Source organism: Anolis carolinensis, chromosome 1, assembly GCF_035594765.1.
Source record: "Anolis carolinensis isolate JA03-04 chromosome 1, rAnoCar3.1.pri, whole genome shotgun sequence".
NCBI classification, from domain to species: domain Eukaryota; kingdom Metazoa; phylum Chordata; class Lepidosauria; order Squamata; family Dactyloidae; genus Anolis; species Anolis carolinensis.
The window spans coordinates 81214067-81236148 of NC_085841.1; the positions used below are offsets into that span (position 1 = coordinate 81214067).

Below are 22082 nucleotides of genomic sequence, written 5' to 3' on the forward strand. Positions count from 1 at the left end.
ATATATATCTCGTTTGCTTTGTTATACTGAGTCTTTGTGTCAATAATAATAATAATAATAATAATAATAATAATAATAATAATAATAATAATAATAATAATAATAATGAGGGTTGGAAGAGACCCCTTGGGCCATTTAGTCAACCCCCTTCTGCCTTTGTGCATCAAAAGCACTAGCAAAGCACCCCTTAATAATTAATTATGAATTCAATAATAATTAAAATACCATGATAAACAACCAAAGCTTTGGAAGGTGCACACCAGGTGAGGGAGGAGGTGGGAAAGGCATGCACCTTTCCCTCCTCCCTCGTGCCGCACGCAGAGGAAGGAGCCACCGCCGCCATGGGGGCCAGATAAATGGCTTCAATGGGCTGCATGTGGCCCCCGGGCCTTAGTTTGGGGATCCCTGTTCTAGAGAATTCCAAAAGGTTTAGGCAGGTGCAGAAAAACCAATATGTGTGCATTTCACAGGGACCACGAAGAAGGAATAATTATTATGTTAAATTTGTTAAGTGGCATACACAGTGCTTGGTGAACTAGCAACTGTTCTGTGGATGGCCAATACTAATAAGGTAATTCTCACTGGCAATACACTTTACACTTAATTGTTATCACACTAATTGCAATCTCACCTCCACCTATGTGTGTAGTATATATACCTGACATTCTGAATAAAACTAGTCTAAGAAAGCTCAAGCTAGAATAAAGTTGTTAGTCTTTCCAATGCCAGAGCAGTCTTTATTTCTGATAATGATTTTATATACTACTATTAGTGGAAAGTTTAACTGAAGAGTTTTTCTTTTAGCAGTAGGCATAAGACTAAATATAGAGATATATACATTGCAATTTCATCTTAGATTGGATTGATTTAGGACAACATTAAGTGCTGTGCTACACCCACTCACCCCATTTCATTTCATTTGGTTCTGAGTAGAATACGACAGATACCTCTTCATCTAATCTTTGCATTACCACATCTATCTATCTATCTATAATGATATAATAATAATAATAATAATAATAATAATAATAATAATAATAATAATACTTTATTTATACCCCGCCACCATCTCCCCGTGGGGACTCGGGGCGGCTTACATGGGGCAGAGGCCCAAACAACATAAGGACAAAATAAAGGCAACATAATACAATCACAATATAAAACAGATAAAACAGTAATGCAATATATCAATTAAAACAACAATACAGGGTAAACAATTACATTAAAAACACATAAAAGGTAAGGCCGTAATAAATACAGGATAGATTATTAAAAACCCTCTGGGGCTGATTAATTAATGACTGTATCTCCGGAGGCCTGCTGAAACATCCAAGTCTTCAGTTGTTTCCTGAAGGAAGATAGAGAGGGAGCCAACCTAATCTCCCTGGGGAGGGAGTTCCAGAGTCGAGGGGCCATGGCCGAGAAGGCCCTCTCTCTCGTCCCCACCAAACAAAGTTGTGAGGAGGGTGGAAGCGAGAGGAGGGCCTCCCTGGAAGATCTCAGCAACCGGGTGGGTTTATAGGGGACGACACGGTCACGAAGATAGGCAGGTCCCGAACCATTTAGAGCTTTATAGGTAATAACCTGCACCTTAAATTGGGCCCGGAATATAATCGGCAGCCAGTGGAGCTGCTTAAACAGGGGGGTTGACCTCTCCCTATAAGCAGCTCCAGTTAGTAACCTGGCTGCCGACCGTTGTACCAACTGCAATTTCCGGACCGTCTTCAAGGGCAGCCCACGTAGAGTGCGTTACAGTAATCCATCCTTGAGGTAACCAGAGCGTGGACTATCATGGCCAAGTCAGACTTCTCGAGGTACGGTCGCAGTTGGCGCACTAGCTTTAGCTGTGCAAAGGCCCTCCCGGCCACCGCCGACACCTGAGCATCAAGTGACAGCGATGAGTCCAGGAGGACCCCCAAGCTGCGGACCTGCGCCTTCAGGGGGAGTGTGACCCCGTCAAGCACAGGTAGCCACTCTATGCCCCGATCGGCCTTATGACTGACCTGGAGGACCTCTGTCTTGTCAGGATTGAGCTTCAGCTTGTTGGCCCTCATCCAACCCATTACAGCGGCCAGGTCTAGGATCCGAGGGGCTTCCTTGGAAGTAGGACAAAACAACAAAACAACAAAACTACACATCCGAGAAACACTAAACTTGGCAACACAACCCCTCATCCATGCCTCTACGTTCATACAACAAAAAGAAAAGAAAAATAAAGTCCTAATTAGAGGGAAAGGAATAATTGTTTTTTATCCAATTGCTACCAGTTAGAAGGCTAAACTCTGCCCACTTGGTCTCCTAGCAACCTACTCAGCCCAGGGGACAGGTACAGTTAGGCCTCAGGCCTCTTCCACACTGCCTATAAGATACAGATTATCTGATTTTAACTGGATTATAAGGCAGTGTAGACTCAAGGCCCTTCCACACAGCTATATTACCCATTTATAATCTTACTAGCTGTGCCCGGCCACGCACTGCTGTGGCGAAGTATGGTGGTATGGGAAATAAAGTATTGAGGAATTGGTGGTAGCTAAGGTAAGGGGTCCCCTGGGCTGAGTGGGTTGCTAGGAGACCAAGTGAGCGGAGCTTAGCCTTCTAACTGGCATGCAATTGGATAAAAACAATTATTCCTCTCCCTCTAATTAGGACTTTAATTTTCTTTTATTTTTGTTGTATCAACCTAGAGGCATGGATAAGGGGTTGTGATGTCAATTTTCGAGGTTGTGGAGTGTTTACTTTTGTTGTTTTGTCCGCTGCTATGATGCCATCACTCTTTTGTATATATAGATATTATCTGCTTTGAACTGGATTATCTTGAGTCCACACTGCCAGATAATTCACTTCAGTGTGCATTTTATACAGTGTAGAACTGTAATCCAGTTCTAAGCAGATAATATAAGATTAGAAATATACATACAGTACAGTCTCACTTATCCAACATAAACAGGTCGGCAGAAGGTTGGATAAGTGAATATGTTGGATAATAAGAAGGGATTCAGGAAAAGCCGATTAAACATCAAATTAGGTAATGATTATACAAATTAAGCACTAAACATCATGTTATACAACAAATTTGACAGAAAAAGTAGTTCAATGCTCAGTAATGCTATGTTGTAACTACTGTATTTACAAATTATCACCAAAATATCACAATGAATTTAAAACATTGACTAAAAAAACATTAACTACCAAAAGGCAGACTGCGTTGGATAATCCAGAATGAATAATCCAGGTAAGCAAATGTTGGATAAGTGAGATTCTACTGTAATATGAAATAATTACTGTGGTAATCTAGTCCAACCCAATTCTGCCATGGAGGACACAATCCAAGCATGCCCAACAGATGGCCACCCAGCCTCTCAATAATAATAATAATAATAATAATAATAATAATAATAATAATAATAATAATAATAATAAGATCATACAATCATAAGGTTAGGAGACACCCCTAAGGATCATCCAGTTCAACTTCGTTCTACCATGCAGGACGACACAAACCAAGCACTCCTGACAGATGGCCATCCAAGATCTGCACAATAATAATACAAATCGAATCATAGAATTAGACAGTTAGGAGAGACCCCTAAAGGCCATCCAGTCCAACCCAATTCTGCCATGCAGGACACAATCAAAGCACTCCCAACAGATGGCCACCCAGTCTCTCAATAACAATAAGAAGAATAAGAATAAGAATATCATACAATCCTAAGGTTAGCAGATACCCCTAAGGATCATCCAGTTCAACTTCCTTATATCATGCAGGAGGACACAATCCAACCACTCCTGACAGATGGCCATCCAATATCTGCACAATAATAATACACATCGAATCATAGCATCAGACAGTTAGGAGACACCCCTAAAGGCCATCCAGTCCAACCCAATTCTGCCATGCAGGACACAATCAAAGCACTCCCAACAGATGGCCACCCAGTCTCTCAATACTAATACTACTAATAATAATAACAACAACATCATCATACAATCCTAAGGTTTGGAGTGACCCCTAAGGATCATTCAGCTCAACTTCCTTTTACCATGCAGGAGGACACAATCCAAGCACTCCTGACAGATGGCCATCCAGCCTCTACATAATAATGATGATCAAGATGATAATAATAATAATAATAATAATAATAATAATAATAATAATAATAGAAGCATAGAATCCAAGAGTTTGGAGAGACCCCTAAGGGCCATCCAGCCCAACCCTTTCTACTATGCAGCAGGACACAATCCAAGCATTCACAATACATGGATAACATATAAATACTATACAATACTACACAGGGACATAGACCCCCCTCTACCCTCACCACTTTCACAGTACATAAACAACCAAATGCATACTAAACATAAAGACAACCATACAACAGACATTCAATACCACCACTACCTCAATAAGTTCTCACCAACACCACCAGACAACGCCACAGCAACGCGTGGCCAGGCACAGCTTGTGTGTGTGTGTGTGTGTGTGTGTGCCACAAAAGACATAATCATCCAGTCTATGTCTTTCAATAAAAAAACCCCTAGAAAAATAGTCCAAATTACAGAGGATGAGGAAGAGCCTTTCTCCCACTAACTGCCAGTTAGAAAGGTAGGCTCCGCTGCCTTTAGCCCCCCCCCCCCCCCCCCCCCCCCCGCATTTAGGCCCTTTGTATCCTAGCAACTCCCTCAGGCAAAATGGTGCCCAGGGCAGAGGCAGAGTGCACAGGCCTCATCCACGCTGCCTATAAAATAGATTATCCGATTTGAACTGGATTATATGGCAGTGTAGACTCAAGGCCCTTCCACACAGCTATATTACTCAGAGTGCCAAGGCAGATAATCCACAATATCTCCTTTGAACTGGATTATCTTGAGTCCATACTGCCATATAATTCAGTTCAGTGTGGATTTTATACAGCTGTGTAGAAGGGGCCTTATATAATCCAGTTCTAAGCAGATAACAGAAGATTATAAATACAATATGTAATAATTACTGTGGTATAATAATACAGAACAATATAATTTCTAAAACCAGGACAGTAAATAACGAGCAACAGTCTGAAAGCAGGGAATTTGGGAATTCCAGAAAGAAAATAATCAGGGCCAGCTTACACTTCCCAACAAAGGATTCCCCCAGGCCGGAAGCAGCCAGGCTCTGAAGCTGCAAAGCGATTAAATGCTAATCAATGTGGCTAATTGCAGCATTCATACCTGCCACACCGAGACTATTAATTTCTATTCAAACTGGCCAACCAAGGATTCCGCAAGGTAGAAAGCAGCCAGGCTTGCAAGCAGCAAGGCTATTCAGGGCTATTCAACCTGGCCAACCAAGAATTCCCCTAGGTGAAAAACCCCCAGGCTTTGAAGTCAAGAGGCTACTCCGTTCCATTCAACCTGGCCTAGCAAGGATGCCCTACATAGAAAGCAGCCAGGCTTTTAAGCTGCAAGACTATTCAGTGCAATTCAAGCTGGCCAAACAATGATTCCCCTACAAAGGAAGTAGCCAGGCTTCAAAGCAGCTCTTTGATTGAGGGTGATACTGCAGCTATTCCAGAAAACGGCCAGGCTTTGAGGCTGCAAGGTTATTCACTGCTATTCCACCTGGCCAACAAATGATTCCCATTAACCACAGCAATGTGTGGCCGGGCAAAGCTAGTATTCAATAAATCCACAGAAATGACCTGATGGGGCATACATTATAGAATGGATCAAGGAGCATACCGGTGCTGTGAGGCACTTCAGCAGGAGTGTTAGCTGGAGCATGAGCACCAGGCGGAATCTGTATACCAGTGTAATTGCTTGTGGGCACATTGCTTGTGGGCACATCGAAGGTGGAGGATGGCTGTGAGTCTTGGTTGGATAAGGCTGGGGAGCCAACTTCCTCATTTTCATCATCTAACAAATAGAGAACAGGGACACACTGATTATTTTACTGATCTGCACTGCAATTATTTACAGATTTATAAATATACACCAATGGGTTTTGCAAAAAGGTATGTTTTAGGCTACTTTGCATGGCAATCTTGTAGCTCCTTTGAGATTGAGAGAAAGAAGTTGATAGCATAAATTTGCATAGATTAAAGTCTACTTCCTCAGACACACAGAGGCACAATGACTGGTTGTGTGTCGTTCTGGAAGGATTTTATGTCTGCGTTTATTTTTACAGCATGGTGGTTGAGAATTACAGGGAGAACAATACTTCATGAAAATACTGCATTTTGATAAGCTACAGAAGAGAGGATTTCTGTATCGGCCACCCTTGTTAATGATAGAAACTGTTCTTTGGTCATCACTTCAATTATTTTAGCTAGGGACACTTGATTTTCCTTCTTTTTCAAAAATATTTATGAACCACTTAAATTTGCTAGAAAACAATTTTATAACATTTTATTTTTAAAAATATATTACTGAACTAGTATTATTTTTGTCTTGTATTAACTTGAGGCACATGCAAGCTAGATTTCTTTCTTTTTTTAAACTATCTGTTTGGATCAGATTGAGAACCCATCTAAAAGAAAGGATTGATATTTAGAATATTCAGTAAAATGTTCTTTAAAAGTTGTATTATATGTGACACATAAACTGCAACTTTTAGGGTCTTGCAGTGCCAGAGATCATATAGAAATGTATTAGTATTCCAAAATATCCCCAAAAGTTTCATAATTCTTGCTTTGTGCAGTTGAGAAAGAAAAGCAGCATTGTTTAAGTCTACTGGAGGACTTCCCCCATTCCTTTCTGCTTGCTCATTTTTTCCTTCTCTTGCAAGGCCCGTACTGAAAAAGAATGAAACTCACTTTCTTATAGCTTAGTATTGGCCATGGAACAAAACTGATCAAAAGAGAAATGCTACCACTGTTTTTAATTCATATGAGCACTTCTGAGTTCTCTGTCCATAGTAATAAAAAATGGAGACTGGTTAATTTTACATTAGCTGACTGCATAAAATACTGACAGTATCTTTCTTTTTATATCTCTCAGGCATAGGAAAGGTACACTTTACAAGCAAACAAACTAGCTAATAATTTAGGGAAGAGGATAGAATATTTCAGGCACAAAAGAGGCTTCATAGAACTCTCACAGTGGGAGCTGTGAATTTAACTTTCATAATACAGACACTGGCAGGAGTCTGTAAAAGACATGGGTAACCTCAAGGCAAAGATTGCTGTAGGCTGTAATAGCAGCAAGTATCGTCATTGAAGACAAAGCCTTGAAAGTGTTTCAGTTTCCAGGTAATGTAAAGTTACTCTGGCAATTTATTTAAGGCACATTTGCATGTTTCTGCATCTCCTATAGATAACTAGCTCATAGTATTCCACAAAAAAGGAGCTATTCCCTTTGTCTGACAGGAGTATGAAAGGGTACTTTTACAAAAAAAGAGTCAAACAAAAATTATGTGGACAACAGATAACATGCTTGCACATTTCACCCCATATTACCAGTTATTTGTCATGTTAGCCCACAAATGATGGCTCCCTCTCAGTTAGAAACATTTGGGTGGGGACAGGTAGAAGAATTTTTACTGATTTTGCTTCTCCTAGAGCATCGCCTCCCACACTGTTCTGGAGCTCTAATATAACAGCTATTTTAGGGAGCACCAAGAAGGAGAGGAAGGAGGGTAAATTAATGAAAATTGCTTCTACTTCATTCTTTCTGCAGGAGTGGTTCTGTGAATGGAAGTCTGCTCAAGGGAACTCTGAATCTAACCCAAAAATATATGTAACATTTGAAGGGGAAAAAGGGATTACAAAATTCTCCTTCCAATCCAATAGGTCCAGACTGTGGAGTCTCTCCATTTTTTAGACAGTTATGAATATAAGCTGCCTTCCATCTTGCATATTTTCTGTGCTGAATATTCTAAAAAAAAAAAAAAGATAAAATGTATAGTTAAAAATACGAAAATGTATAGTTAAAATCTTTAATTGCTTAGGCTGCAAATGAAAAGTACATAAAGGCAAGGAATGCTTAAATTATAATTATTCACACTTTTATACTAGTTTGCTAGTCCTCTGTTTCTGTATATTGGCATTACAGTTGTCCTTTGGTATCTGCTGGGTTTGGTTTCCCAATGATGTGTTGATTTTCAGTTACTTTTCCTTCCTCAGGGGAAGAAGGGAGTGGAAGCCTTTTCCACCAGCCTCTTTCTTCTGGCACTTGGCAGAATCCACACATTTTTGAATAACAATGTATTTGGAAGAAGTTCTTAACTGATATCTGTATGGTTTTTTAATAGAGAAAGAAGGTATGTGTATAATCGTGATAAAGGAATATTAGAATGAGGTCCAGATATTCCTTTCCTGACAATTTTTAATCCTACCATGGCAATTCACAAGTCTTTGAGTTCAAGTTTGTTTTCCAGCACTACAGGCTTATAATGTGCTCACAATCAAGAGTTGTTGGATAACAGACTACATTTGTGATGCTTTTCTCTCTTTCCTTCCTTGGCTCTTGCTGTTATGCTGCAATGAACAATATGCAAGCTTCAGAGGTTTTTTTTTTTTTTTTTACTATTTACAAGGTGGTTGTTTCCTAGATAAATGTTAACAGGAAACAGTGACAATAACAGGGGCACAATCTATTTCTTATGGATACTGGGTTATTTGCTCCTTGGAACATTTGTGGTGACTGGGAGGGAGGATCACAAATTTGCCTCTTAATGAGAATTAGAAAGTCGCCGGATCAAGGGATTAATGTGTTTGTATATATTTTCTGAACAGCTCTGATTTTTGAATATTCTAATAGAACACTATAAATTATCTGGAAAGTGTAAGAAAGAAGCTTGCTAAACTGTTCTTTTCTCTAGTAGGAAGTGATTATAATATAGTAATGCTAATATTTTAAATTTCTATGTGCTATTTTTGTCAATATACTTTAAGTATATTCATTAAAATATGCAGTTCAGTCTCAGAGATGTAGGCTTTATTCATAAATTGAATTCATGCATCCTGCTTCTGGGATATGAATTACTTTAACATGGGTTTCACTAACTTTACAGGCATTCCAGAGGTCTCTTTGACTAGCTTTGGAGTTCGCCTACACCAATTGAATGATTTTTATTATTTCTGCCTAAGGCTTTCAACATTTCTGGCATTCTTTTCCATTTGGGTCTCTAATTTTGTTCATTTTGCACCATTTCTTCAACTTTATTTTCCAAAGGGGAGATGCCAGAAAATGGAACATCTTGTTTAGAATTTATCTGATCCAGCATGTTCCAGACTAAACCTTCTGCAGAACATATGTCTGCATGGGAAAATCATGGTAGACTTGGCATACATTGTTATTTTAGTGTAGTCTTTATGATGGGTTCCATTTTTACTTTTAAGAGGTATAGCTAACTCTAACCCTGTTCAGCCAAAATAATGAGCCTTTGTTTAAATAAGAAACATGTATGGGGAGTTGCTTAAACAGTATTTACTCTATACTTTGACAAAAGCAGGGGCATGTCACTAAATTGGCACAAACTACAAGTAATTCACCATGCCCTCATTTATTATTATTGGGATTGTCCAGCAAAACCACTATGTGGCTACTCAGGAAAGTTTTGTGTTATCTGACATGGCTGCCATCCTTATATAAATAGATTCGATCTGCCTTGCTTTCCCTGGATCTCTAGACCCTTTCATCAATACAAGCTACCATCTGGCACAAGGTGACCATGAAACATCACTATAAGCACCTAAATAAGGGTTTATCAAAGTTCGTTAGAGTTGCTTTGATGTTGCATGTCAAACAGAATTTCCCAGGAACTAGACCCAGTGTCATACAAATGCAATAAAAGGAACCAACTTCTGGCATAAGCTCTGGATTTATGCAACTAAATAATGTGTCACAATATTTTTCTTTTAAAATCATGTATCCCATAACTGTTTATTATAATTAGAATCTTATCTTCTGCAGAAAAAATGATTTTGTGTTTCTGTTTTTTAAACGGAGATCAGAAGTATGTAGCAGTACTCACCTTCCTATCTCAATATTTTATTCAGATTGTCTTGTTGGTGCAAATATATTAAGAATTAGACAGCAGAAGCACATAGTCCTCTGTTTGGTCCTACTCTTTGCACAAATGGATCTGTCATTTTGTATTACTGGTTTGTCTTTACATATACTTATCATTCTGGCTGGGATGTTAATCCCAGTTAAATATTGGACCCACTCCTGAACCATATATCATGATCATACATCACAGGATACCTTTGAAGGAGACTACAATGCCTTATTTCTTTGTGGTCCAGTGGGCTGAAGAAGCTAATTCTACTTCCACGACACTTCCTCACATATGTAAAGGATAATATTAAGCATTATGTGTTTCAGCTACTAATGAAGTTAGCCTTCCTTTGGGGCTACTCTTTATACAGAAATTTCTGGAGTTGTATAATACAGTTCCCAAAGAAATGTAATATTAATCAAGCTTTGTTATAAAACACCTAAACATCCAGCTTGTTAAAATCAATGCTATTTGTGGTTGTAAATACAGAAGTCATTAAAATAAGTGTGCAGCATCTGGGATTGTAATTTTTGTCACCAACTAATAAGACCACTTTCATAGATGCCCACCCTAATACTACTATAATGGCTTATAACTAGTATAACAAAGCAGCTGTTTCTATTATGTGAAGAAAATATTATGCCAGGATCCAAAAATGCATGTAGCAAGTTTCACCCCTTCATCATGTAAAAAGGTAGGGTTTGTTTTTCAAACATTTTATAATCTTAAAATCTCTTGTCCAAAAATACACTTAACTGCCTGAACCTGAGGTACATTAGCTATGGATTTCAGCATTCAAGGTTTGTAATGTATAATGACTGTTACGAACTTGTGACCAAAATCTAATTGACACAATAGAACATGTTATTTCATAGCTAATAGAAACCCAATCTGAAGGAAGAAAAAGGAGGCTACACCTTCTTCTGGAAGGGACTGCCTGAAGAAGAGCGAAGAATACACGGAGTTGGCTTTGCTATTAGAAATGACCTGGTGAAGCACCTGACTGAAGCACCCACTGGCATCAATGAATGACTCTCAACCCTCCGAATTAACCTTGCCAAAAACCAACAGGCAACCATCATATGTGCCTATGCACCAATACTAGATGCTGACGAAGACATCAAGGAAAAAATGTATTGTCAGCTGGACACCGTCCTATCGGAGATACCTAAGGAGGACAACATCATCGTCCTGGGGGACTTTAATGCAAGAGTCGGACGGGACTCTGACCTGTGGCCAGGGATCATAGGAAAAGACGGGGTCAGAAACAGCAACTCGAATGGCATCTTACTTCTCACCAAATGCGGAGAGCACAAGCTTGTCAGCACCAACACGCTTTTCCGCCAGGAAAACAAGCTCAAGATCTCATGGAAGCACCCCCGGTCAAAGCATTGGAACCTCTTGGACTATGTAATTACACGTGCCAGAGACCGCCACAATGTGCTTCTCACAAGAGCCATGATAGGTGCTGATGACTGCTGGACAGACCACAGGTTAATTTGATCCACGATGGCTATCAAGATCGTCCCCAAACGCAGACTCCAAGGAAGAAAAATAAGGCGCAAAATGAACACCCAAGCCCTTCAGGAGCCCTCCAAACGAGCCCTTCTCCAAACAACACTCAAGGATCATCTACCCACAGAACACCCTGAAAATGTTGAGGAACATTGGAACAAACTGAAGACCTCCATCATCACAGCCTGCAAAGAAACCATTGGATACCAAACTAAGAAACATCAAGACTGGTTTGACGATAACAACAAAGAGATCCAACAGCTAATTGATAATAAAAGGAAAGCCTTCCATACATGGCAGAGGGACCCCAATTGTGCTGCCAAGAAAAAGATCTATGCCAGTGCAAAAGCTGAGATCTAAAGAAGGACCAGAGAACTCAAGAACATCTGGTGGACAAAGAAGGCTGAAGAAATCCAACACTTTGCAGACACCCATGATGCTCAGAGATTTTTCAAAGCCACAAAGATAATTTATGGACCAAGAAACCATGGCATACAGCCTCTATGCTCAAAAAATGGAACCAAACTTCTGAAAGACAAAACATCAATTGCACTACGTTGGAAAGAGCATTACCAGAACCTGTTGAATTGCAGCTCCAATGTGGCCGAAAAGGCCCTCTCACAAATCCCGCAACAACAAACCAGGGATGAGCTTGCAGCACTGCCTAGTTTGGAAGAAGTCAGCAATGCCATCAGCCAACAAAAAAAACAACAAAGCCAGCAGACCTGATGGGATCCCTGCTGAAATCTTCAAAGAGGGTAGACCTGATTTGATACAGCAACTCCACCAGCTCATTTAAAATGTGTGGGTGACCGAGAAAATCCCAGCAGACTTCAAGGATGCCACCATCATCACCCTTTTCAAGAAAGGGGATAGAACAGACTGCGGGAACTATCGCGGTATCTCCCTTCAAACCTCCGCTGGGAAAATTCTCACAAGAATCCTTGCAAACCTCCTTCTCCCTGTTTCAGAAGACACCCTCCCAGAATCCCAGAATGGCTTCCGCCCCTCCAGAGGAACAGTGGACATGATCTTCACCCCTTGACAGCTCCAAGAAAAATTCAGGGAACAAAACCAACCTCTGTACATGGCATTCATTGACCTTACAAAGGCATTCGACACAATGAATCGCAGCGCTCCCTGGACCATCCTCCAAAAAATCGGGTGCCCTGACAAATTTTTGAACATCCTTCGGCTCCTCCATGATGACATGATGGCAACAGTCTTGGACAGCAACGGCTCCCAAAGTGACCCATTTAAGGTGGAATCAGGTGTCAAGCAGGGATGTGTTATTGCCCCTACATTATTTTCCATCTTCATCGCTATGATACTTCACCTTGTTGATGGGAAGCTTCCCACCGGAGTGGAAATAATCTATCGGACAGATGGCAAGCTATTTAACCTCAGCAGACTGAAAGCCAAAACTAAGGTCACAACATGTTATAGAACTCCAATATGCTAATGACAACGTGGTCTGTGCGCATTCAGAAAAAGACCTACAAGCCACTGTAAACACCTTCGCAGAAGCATACGAGACACTCAGCCTCTCACTGAATATCGAGAAAACCAAAGTGCTCTTCCAACAGGCACCAGTCAATCCCTCTGCAATGCCAGGAATACAGCTTAATGGTGTCACATTAGAAAACGTTGACCATTTCCGCTACCTTGGCAGCCACCTCTCCACAAAAGTCAACATCGACACTGAAATACAACACTGCCTGAGCTCTGCAAGTGCAGCATTCTTCTGAATGAAGCAGAGAGTGTTTGATGATTGAGACATCCGTAGAGATACCAAGGTGCTTGTTTATAAAGCCATTGTCCTCCCAGCCCTGCTCTACGCCTGCGAAACGTGGACGGTCTACAGACGGTCTACTCCCAACTCAAGAACAGGAAACATAATGTTGGTGGGCAGGAAAAGAGATTAAAAGATGGGCTTAAAGCCAACCTTAAAAACTGTGGCATAGACACTGAGAACTGGGAAGCCCTTGCCCTTGAGCGCTCTAATTGGAGGTCAGCTGTGACCAGCAGTGCTGCAGAGTTCGAAGAGGCACAAATGGAGGGCCTAAGGGAGAAATGTGCCAAGAGGAAGGCCCATCAAGCCAACTCTGACCGAGACCGCCTTCCACCTGGAAACAGATGTCCTCACTGCGGGAGAACATGCAGATCAAGAATATGCCTCTTCAGCCATCTACGGATCCATCCGCAAGACAACAGAAACGGAGGACTATCATCCTCGAACTACGAGGGATCGCCTAAGTAAGAAAGAAACCTCATTGTTTTTAATGAGATTTAGTCATCTCTAACTTTAGCAAAGTTAGAGACAAAAATCTGTTTCTCTGTGTTGTGCTGTTAATGACACATATTACTTAACTGTGCGACTTACCTCATCTGTTAGTTCTCCAAACACTGTCAGGACATCTATTAGAAGACTTGCAGTATAAAAAGACTTAATCATGTTTCTGGAGAGAGGAAAAATATTTTAACTTCTCAAATGGTTAAAAAAATACACTACTGCAAGCAAATGAATATTAAATTGAGTAACTTTCACACTCCCACACAAGCTGAAGAGAACAAGAGATGGCTACCTAAGGATATCTCTGCCTCAAGTACAAAGTTGTGGTTGTTCACACCAGTAGCTTGCAAGAAGTAATTTCTGTATTACGTAAGTGTATGAGAGTAGGTTGCTAAATTGTTCTGATTATATTTGTAGAATTACCCAGTTTTGATTCCAAATTTATCACAATTATGAGTTCCTGTATGAATTGCCTTTATTATGCCACTTACTTGTGAAACCGCCCAGCTCGATCTTCATTATCTGCATAAAGAAACATTTTCAATGCATAATTCTCCACATGGGCACAGCCAACTATTTCCTGAGTAACAGCCTCGTTATCACCCAGCTGCTTCTTCATCTGAGAAAATACAGAGATGAAAGAGATAATTTACATTTATCCACATAATGAGCAGTAAGGACATATCTCAGATTTCTATTTCTCAGGCCTATTGCTTGATGTGGCCTACAGGGCCAAAGAACCTCCCATGTTCAAAACAGTTCCTGCACAATGTGTTGTCGAAGGCTTTCATGGCCGGGATCACAGGGTTGTTGTATGTCTTTCGGGCTGTGTGGCCATGTTCCAGAAGCATTCTCTCCTGACGTTTCGCCCACATCTATGGCAGGCATCCTCAGAGGTTGTGAGGTACCTCACAACCTCTGAGGATGCCTGCCATAGATGTGGGCGAAACGTCAGGAGAGAATGCTTCTGGAACATGGCCACACAGCCCGAAAGACATACAACAACCCAGTTCCTGCGCATTTGTATGCTGAGACAGAGAGATAAAAAGAATGGCATTCTCCTATTCGGTCCTTTCAGCTGTTGGTTGTGGTGCTTCTGTTATTGCTCATGTTATAAGAATGGAATATAATGAAAATATGACTTTGTTCTTTTTGGGGAGTTCCTATTCATTGTTTGTTAAAGTAAAATATTCCTGAAACTGGCCCCCTTGCCTTCTTACACAGTCTAGCTGGGATTGTGACATTATCTGAGCAGCTTTATCTAAGTATCAGCACTTTGGCCTTGGATGTAACAATTTAAGTGCAATACACTGTGTAAATCATCAACACTATCAAGTGCTAAAGCTGTAAACTATATGGGAAATTTCACATGTTCTCCTCTCCAAATCTCTTTTAGAGAGATCCTGAAATTCAACAAATACACTTAATTTTATCTAATGTATATTTATACATAATTAGGATGAAATTATTTCCTCAGCAATCAGTAATTTTCTGTTACACTTTGTTTGCTTTTATAAAGAAGCATATGGTGGTACTCTCATGCCATATTAATTCAAGTGAGCAAATGAACCAAAATAACATCTATCTATCTATCTATCTATCTATCTATCTATCTATCTATCTATCTCACGGATAGTTCTGGGAATGTTTGTCAGAAAATGGACCTGTAATGTAGAAGAACAAAAGGAGTGAAGTAGAAATGATTGTGCACTGTTCACCATTTTATTAATAAAAAAACAACTTTTTGGTATTTTTATTTTGTTTACTCTAAGATTAGGAACATTCCCTTAAAAAGGTGAACAGCAACATTAATAATTTCCCAACAACCATAACATATTATGTTACTACTCAGCTTGAGTCAGTCTAAATTTATAGATGTTCTGGGACACATCTATATAAAGACTTAATATTGTCTAACTTAAAACATCTTTTCTGGGCAATAACAGACAGTAGAGCTATAGTTTCCTCCTGTGAAGGCACTTGTAGCATTTAACATAAAGAAGGAACTAATGAAATTAAAACCTCCTGTTCAACCTAACTGCATCAGTGACCTGAAAATTTACTGGAATGCTTAGTCAAGCAGCCTATTGCAACTGAAAGACCTCTTTTCAAAGATGTTACAGAGCACAAGAAGCCTCAGGTTTCCTAATAAAATCAGTAAAGTAAATAACACTGTTACAGTTACAACAGGTGGGTATAAGGCACCTGAATAGACTTACTGTTGGCATTTAGGGAAATCCTAGTGTAGCTTTACAAAATAAAAACAAAGGATATTAGACTAAACTTAAATTTATGTGGCCAAAAACTACAGAAAATATGGGGATGGCAGTCTATTTTCTAATACCAATAATATTAACTAAATTTACAGGCCGGATATCTGTAACACTGATGCAGTTACATCAGAAAGGGATTCAGTTCAGGTGATATTCTGATATTTCTTTGAGTACAATAGTTTAAAACATAGCACAATGTAATCCTGTCATTCTCATATCATCGCTGTCCATTTTGTCCCCATCTATGGTTTTCTTGAGAAGCCTACAGAATATTGTTACAAACACTTTCAATCCTTAATATAAATTGGGCATAGAAACTACAGGTTGAATGTTTATCTTAAATATACGCTGTTTAGATGTATCGATAATGAATGGCTAGTAGAGGCAAAGAAGAATGGAAAAAAGAAAGCATACAAGCCTGCAACACACTTTCAAAGCCCTATGCTAAATCCAATTATTATGAAGTAAGTCCCATCAGGTGGAATTTAATCAAGCTTTTCTATTAGTGGAAGAACATTCAAAGACCCAGTTAAGACATAATCTCAGTTCAATAAATCTCAGTTTACTAGATCAGAACTAGCCTTCCATCTGCATCCTCCCTCCTCAAACCGTCTTGTAGTCCTGGATTTAAGAAAGATGCTGCCATTTGCTTACCAGTTGCTTCCAATGGCTTTTGAACCAGTAAATTGTGATTTAAATCAGTTTCCAAATGTTTGGGAACCTCACACAGCTCTCACCCTACCACACACACACACACAAAGAATATTAGACTACCCTTATATTTATTACATGGCCAAAAACTACAGCTCGGGCCCTGCCTATCTCTGTGATTGCATCTCCCCCTATGAACCAGTACGGGCTCTAAGATCTTCCGGGGAGGCCCTCCTCTCACTCCTACTGCTGTCACAAGCACAGTTAGTGGGGACGAGGGAGAGGGCCTTCTTGGTGGAGGCCTCCTGGCTCTTGAATGCCCTTCCCAGAGAGATCAGACAAGCACCCTCCCTATCCTCTTTTCGCGAGGATCTGAAAACCTGGTGGTTTCTGCAGATCTTTGAGCAGGGCTAATCCTTGGCCCTCCCAGCTATATTCCCACTCAGCACTTTGCCCACTTCCTTGCTGTACTGTGGCACCTGACATGCCTAGCACCTTATAGCTGGCCACCCCAACATTGAATCCTGGTCACTGTATCTTGCTTCATTGATGGAGTATTCTGTCATTAGTTTTTAAGTCTTTGTTAACTGACTGATTTGTATGTCTTGTGCACTTTTATTCACTATTGAATTATCTTGTAGTTGTTGTATGGTTTTAAGATGTTATATGGGTTCTGTTATATTGGAAACAGCCCTGAGTCCCTTGAGGAGATAGGGCGGTATATAAATACAGTTTTATTATTATTATTTTAAAACATGGGGATGGTAGTTATTTTCTAACACCAATAATATTGACTAAATTTACAGACCAGTTATCTGTAACACTGATGTGGTTTATATCAGATAGGGATTCAGTTCAGGGAGGCTGTCTCCACTCTCCCATTTCTTTGCTTAACAAGACAGACCTAAAACGTATTGGGAGACATGTCATCATTGGCCCACATGCTTCCTGGATCATGTAAAACACCTTTTAACGTCAAATAATAAAAAAGATGGGGAGGTTTTACTGGATTCTCGGGTATCATTAGTATACTGATGAAGCACAGCTCTGTCTCTCTTTTGTAACTGAGAAAATGAGGTTATTGAAGTCCTCTATCTCTGTCTGGATGGAATGAAGGATGGGGCCTGGGTAAATAACTGGGACTTGATGCTAACAAGATAAATGTTCTGTTATACCTGTACCAGGTGGGACTGTACTCCTGTTGAGAGATCAAATGTGTAGCTTGGGGTTGCTCTTAGATCCAGCAAAATTACTAAATTACTAAAGCTAGATTACTATCATGCCAGGGAATATCCTTGCCCACTTGTTTTCTTTCCTAGGCAGAGCAGATCCAGCCACAGTGGTTTGCATTATCTGTACTGTAATACTGTATACTCTTTAAGAAGCTATCCTTGAAAATTGTTCAGAACTTACAGCTACTATAAAACATTGTAGCTGCAATGTTTATAATGATTAAAGGCCATATATATCATCTGGTCTTGCACAAACTGCACTATCTTGCAGTTTGTTCTTGCATTCAATTTCGGATTAATCTGTTATTGACATACAAATGCCTGCCTGAAATTTAACATCCATACAGCAGAGGCCATGTTGCATGTCCTATCACCCTGTGATAGGATATGCAACAAATGAAATGACTTTTCTGCAGAAGCATACAGACTATGAAACTCCCTCCCAAAGGAAGTCAGACTGGCTACATCCTTTTCAGGTTGCCAGTGTAATTATTTTGCATGAACTTTGATTTTTAAAACTGGGGTGGGATGGAGGTAGGGGAGCTACAATTATTTTAATTGTTTGTAGAATTCCATGACATAGTCATGTTAGTGTGGAACATAAATATGCAAAAGCTTAAAGATTAACTAAAAGAATAAAGTTGGCAGCATAAGTCTACTTTATCAGATATTTGAGACATTGTTTTTGTCTCCTTAAAAGTGACTTTATTTGTGAATTCAATGTTTTAAATATGTTTACCTCCTGTACATTACCTAAGACAACTGAGCAGGGAAGCAAAAGAGAAACATTTCATGTAAAACAAAACAAAACAAAGAGGAGTATGCTGGATGTTTCCCTTTCTTTCCCTTACTTTCTTTCTTTCCCTTACTATGAGTTTCTCTCTCCCTGTGAACCAATCTGGGAATCCTGCACAGATAAATGCCACAGAGTAAAATATAATGAAATAAATAGTTAATAGCACCAGAAACAATCTTACAGTCATCCTTATGAAAGACCAAACACAAGGGAATTTTCCTCTATGTTTCTATAACCAAATACCAACAATTATAGACATAGCAGATAGACTTACAGCCTCAAGTTGATCCATGAGTTTGCATAAAAATTTGCGGCATTCTGGATTTTTACTATCAATCTTCATACCTGTCTGCATGGCATACAAACGGCCTGTAAGAAATGAGACTCAGTGAGGATGGTATATAAAAATACAATCTCCTTTATGCCACATTGGGGTTTCTTAAAAACTAGATTAATACCACATCACCATTATGTTTCTTGTAACAGAGGCATACAAAAAGTTGACCCTAGAACAGGCATGGGCAAAGTTCAGCTCTTCAGGCTTTTTGGACTTCAACTCCCACAATTCCTAACAACCTACTGATTTTTAAGAATTGTAGGAGTTGAAGTCCAAAACACCTGGAGGGCCAAGGTCTGCTCATGCCTGGCCTAGGATAAAAGAACTGTGCAAATATAGTTCTACATATCCAAGAAATTCTGAATCCATATTTCTGAACAAAAAAAGTCTTATCCCTATCTCCCACCATGTGATATGGTAAGCTTTTGGAAGTTGATGGGCCTTCAAAGCAGTTTGGGACTCTTGTTTAATAGACTGCTGTATCAAACAGACAAATCAAAATTCAAGTGGAAGTGTTCAGGTTGAGCTACTACAAGAAGACATCAACAGAAAGTATTTAAGATTTATGAATGGCTAAATTCCTGGAAGGTTTCATCTTGAAAAATCTTGAAAAGGATAAGGAACAGAATGAAGAATCATTCCATAACTGGTAAATAAATGGGTGTCACGACCCAGGCTACAGAGCACCAATAACCATACGCAGAAGCCAGAATCTATCTAATATCTTTATTAAGGAAATATATAAAGTTAGTAAAAGCAAATGTAAAAGATAGTCCAGAAGCAGACCTTTCAGGAAAGGTCAAAATTAGTCCAAAGAAATAATGTCCAATATGAAATATTAAGGTCCAAAGTTGTAATCCAATAACCGAAACACTCACTTTGCCAAGCAAAGTGAGGGGAGATGACAAGGTCCTTTAGTCCATAAAACTTGAGCGTGGCTAGGAAATAACTTGATCTTGAACGTGGAACAAGGTAACTAAGAACAAGAACAAGGTCCGTGGAATAACTTGATAAATCCGTGGAACAAGGCAAGGATTGATCCTGGGAAACTAGGCAAAGTCCGTAGATCAACAAGGCTGGGAAGCAAGGCGAAGGCTGGATAGCAAGGCAAGGCTTGAGCAGGAGCGAGGCTTGAACCGGAGCGCGCTGTCCAGACACAACTCGCTCCGTAGGCTGACGAATTGACTCCGCGAAGTTGCTACGCGGGCAAAACACCTATATAGAGTCCAACTTTCTCACCAAAGCGGTTCTCTGGGAATCAGAAACGAAAGCTAAACTCTGAGACCAGATGTTAAACTCCTTAAAGATTCTCACGAGAACCAGTGTTAATTGGCAACATTCTTAGCTGCTATCCTCGCACTCCTGCGCGAAGCTGAATCCAAACTTCTCTGTTGTTTACAAAACTCCCGGCGCAAGAACACGGGAGAAGTAGGCTCTGGGGTTGTTTGACATACTTCTGGGGCACAACTTTCTTGCAGGTGTAAGGTTCCCAGATCTGCCTGGGAAAGATCTGGCTGAGAGGAATCCAGTTCAGACTGGGAAGGTAAAAAACCCAAGTTTTCATCTTCATCAGGAATTACAATGTCCTGAGCAGGACTACAAGGCCCATGGTTCATCACACTATCCCCCTCCTCAAGGCCCCTCCCAAACTGGGGCCCTCTCCCCGAGGCGCGAGGTCGCGGTTTGTTGGGATAGGTCAGATGAAAGCGACGGGTTAGATCAGGAGCATGGACTGTGGAGGCGTCTTCCCAAGAGCGTTCCTCAGGCCCAAAACCCACCCAGTCAATGAGATATTGTAGGCGGCGGCGATGAAAGCGAGAATCCAAAATGTCCTCAACCTCGAACTCCTCCTCCCCATTCATCAAAACAGGAGGGGGGGCCGGTTGGTCTGTATCAGGACGCACACCATCCGCCGGAAGGAGCAGGGAACGGTGAAACACTGGGTGGATGCGCATTGAACGCGGAAGTTGGAGTTTGAAAGTCACGGGGTTTAATTGCGCCACCACTGGATAGGGGCCGATGAAACGGGCATCTAACTTCCGGCAAGGGCGGTGGGAGGGCAGAAAGCGAGTGGACAGAAAAACCCGATCTCCTACCTTGATTTCAGGGCCCGGCTGGCGGTGTTTGTCAGCGTGGCGTTTATAGTCCTCTTTGGCTTGGTCCAGTTGCTGGAGCAAAAGTTGTTGCACCGCTGTGAGTTCCTGCAGCCAATCCTCTGCTGCGGGAACTTCTGAAGTTTCAATGACAGGGGGAAAGAAACGTGGATGGAAGCCGTAGTTTGCAAAGAACGGCGTTTCTTTTGTAGAAGCTTGAACTCCATTATTGTAGGCAAACTCAGACAGTGGTAACAGAGAAGCCCAATTGTCCTGTTGGTAGTTTACATAACAGCGAAGATACTGTTCCAAAGTGGCATTGGTGCGCTCCGTTTGCCCATCTGTTTGGGGATGATGAGCTGAAGATAAGCGAGAGTCTATGCCCAGTAGTTTTTGTAGTGCCTTCCAAAAACGAGAGGTGAATTGAGATCCACGGTCTGTGACTAAACTCTTGGGCAATCCATGTAGTCTGAAAACATGCTGAAGAAATAGATCCGCAGTTTCTTTGGCCGTGGGGAGGCCTTCGCAGGGAATGAAATGGGCTAACTTGGTGAAAAGGTCCACCACCACTAAGATCGTGGTGAATCCACAGGAAGGTGGTAGGTCAGTGATGAAATCCGCGGAAATTATTTCCCATGGGCGAGATGGGGTAGGAAGGGGGTGTAAAAGCCCTGAGGGCTTTTCCCTTCGTATCTTGGAGCGCTGGCATACTGGGCAGGTGTTGACATATTTTTCTACATCCTTGCGGATCTTGGGCCACCAAAAATCCCTTAGGATCAAATGCATAGTTTTAAATAGTCCGAAGTGTCCTGCTGGTTTGCAGTCATGACACAGGCGAAGCGCTTTTTCCCTGCCCGGTCCGGGTGGGATATAAACATGATTTCTATAGCAGAGCAGCCCATCTTTAAGCGAAAAG

General features: G+C 40.7%; 1 protein-coding gene across 2 annotated transcripts in view; it reads right to left on the bottom strand.

The window, feature by feature from the left end:
• Positions 1 to 22082, bottom strand: part of vta1 (vesicle trafficking 1) — a 55067-nt gene that overhangs the window by 13085 nt on the left and 19900 nt on the right. For both annotated transcript variants that reach the window (XM_062977984.1, XM_003215703.4), the window contains exons 2-6: positions 19011 to 19105; positions 14276 to 14403; positions 13875 to 13950; positions 7740 to 7848; positions 5716 to 5889 (exon numbers count right to left, since the gene is read on the bottom strand). In XM_062977984.1, the coding sequence (XP_062834054.1) occupies positions 5716 to 5889; positions 7740 to 7848; positions 13875 to 13950; positions 14276 to 14403; positions 19011 to 19105 (582 nt within the window). The remainder of the gene's footprint in view (positions 1 to 5715; positions 5890 to 7739; positions 7849 to 13874; positions 13951 to 14275; positions 14404 to 19010; positions 19106 to 22082) is intronic.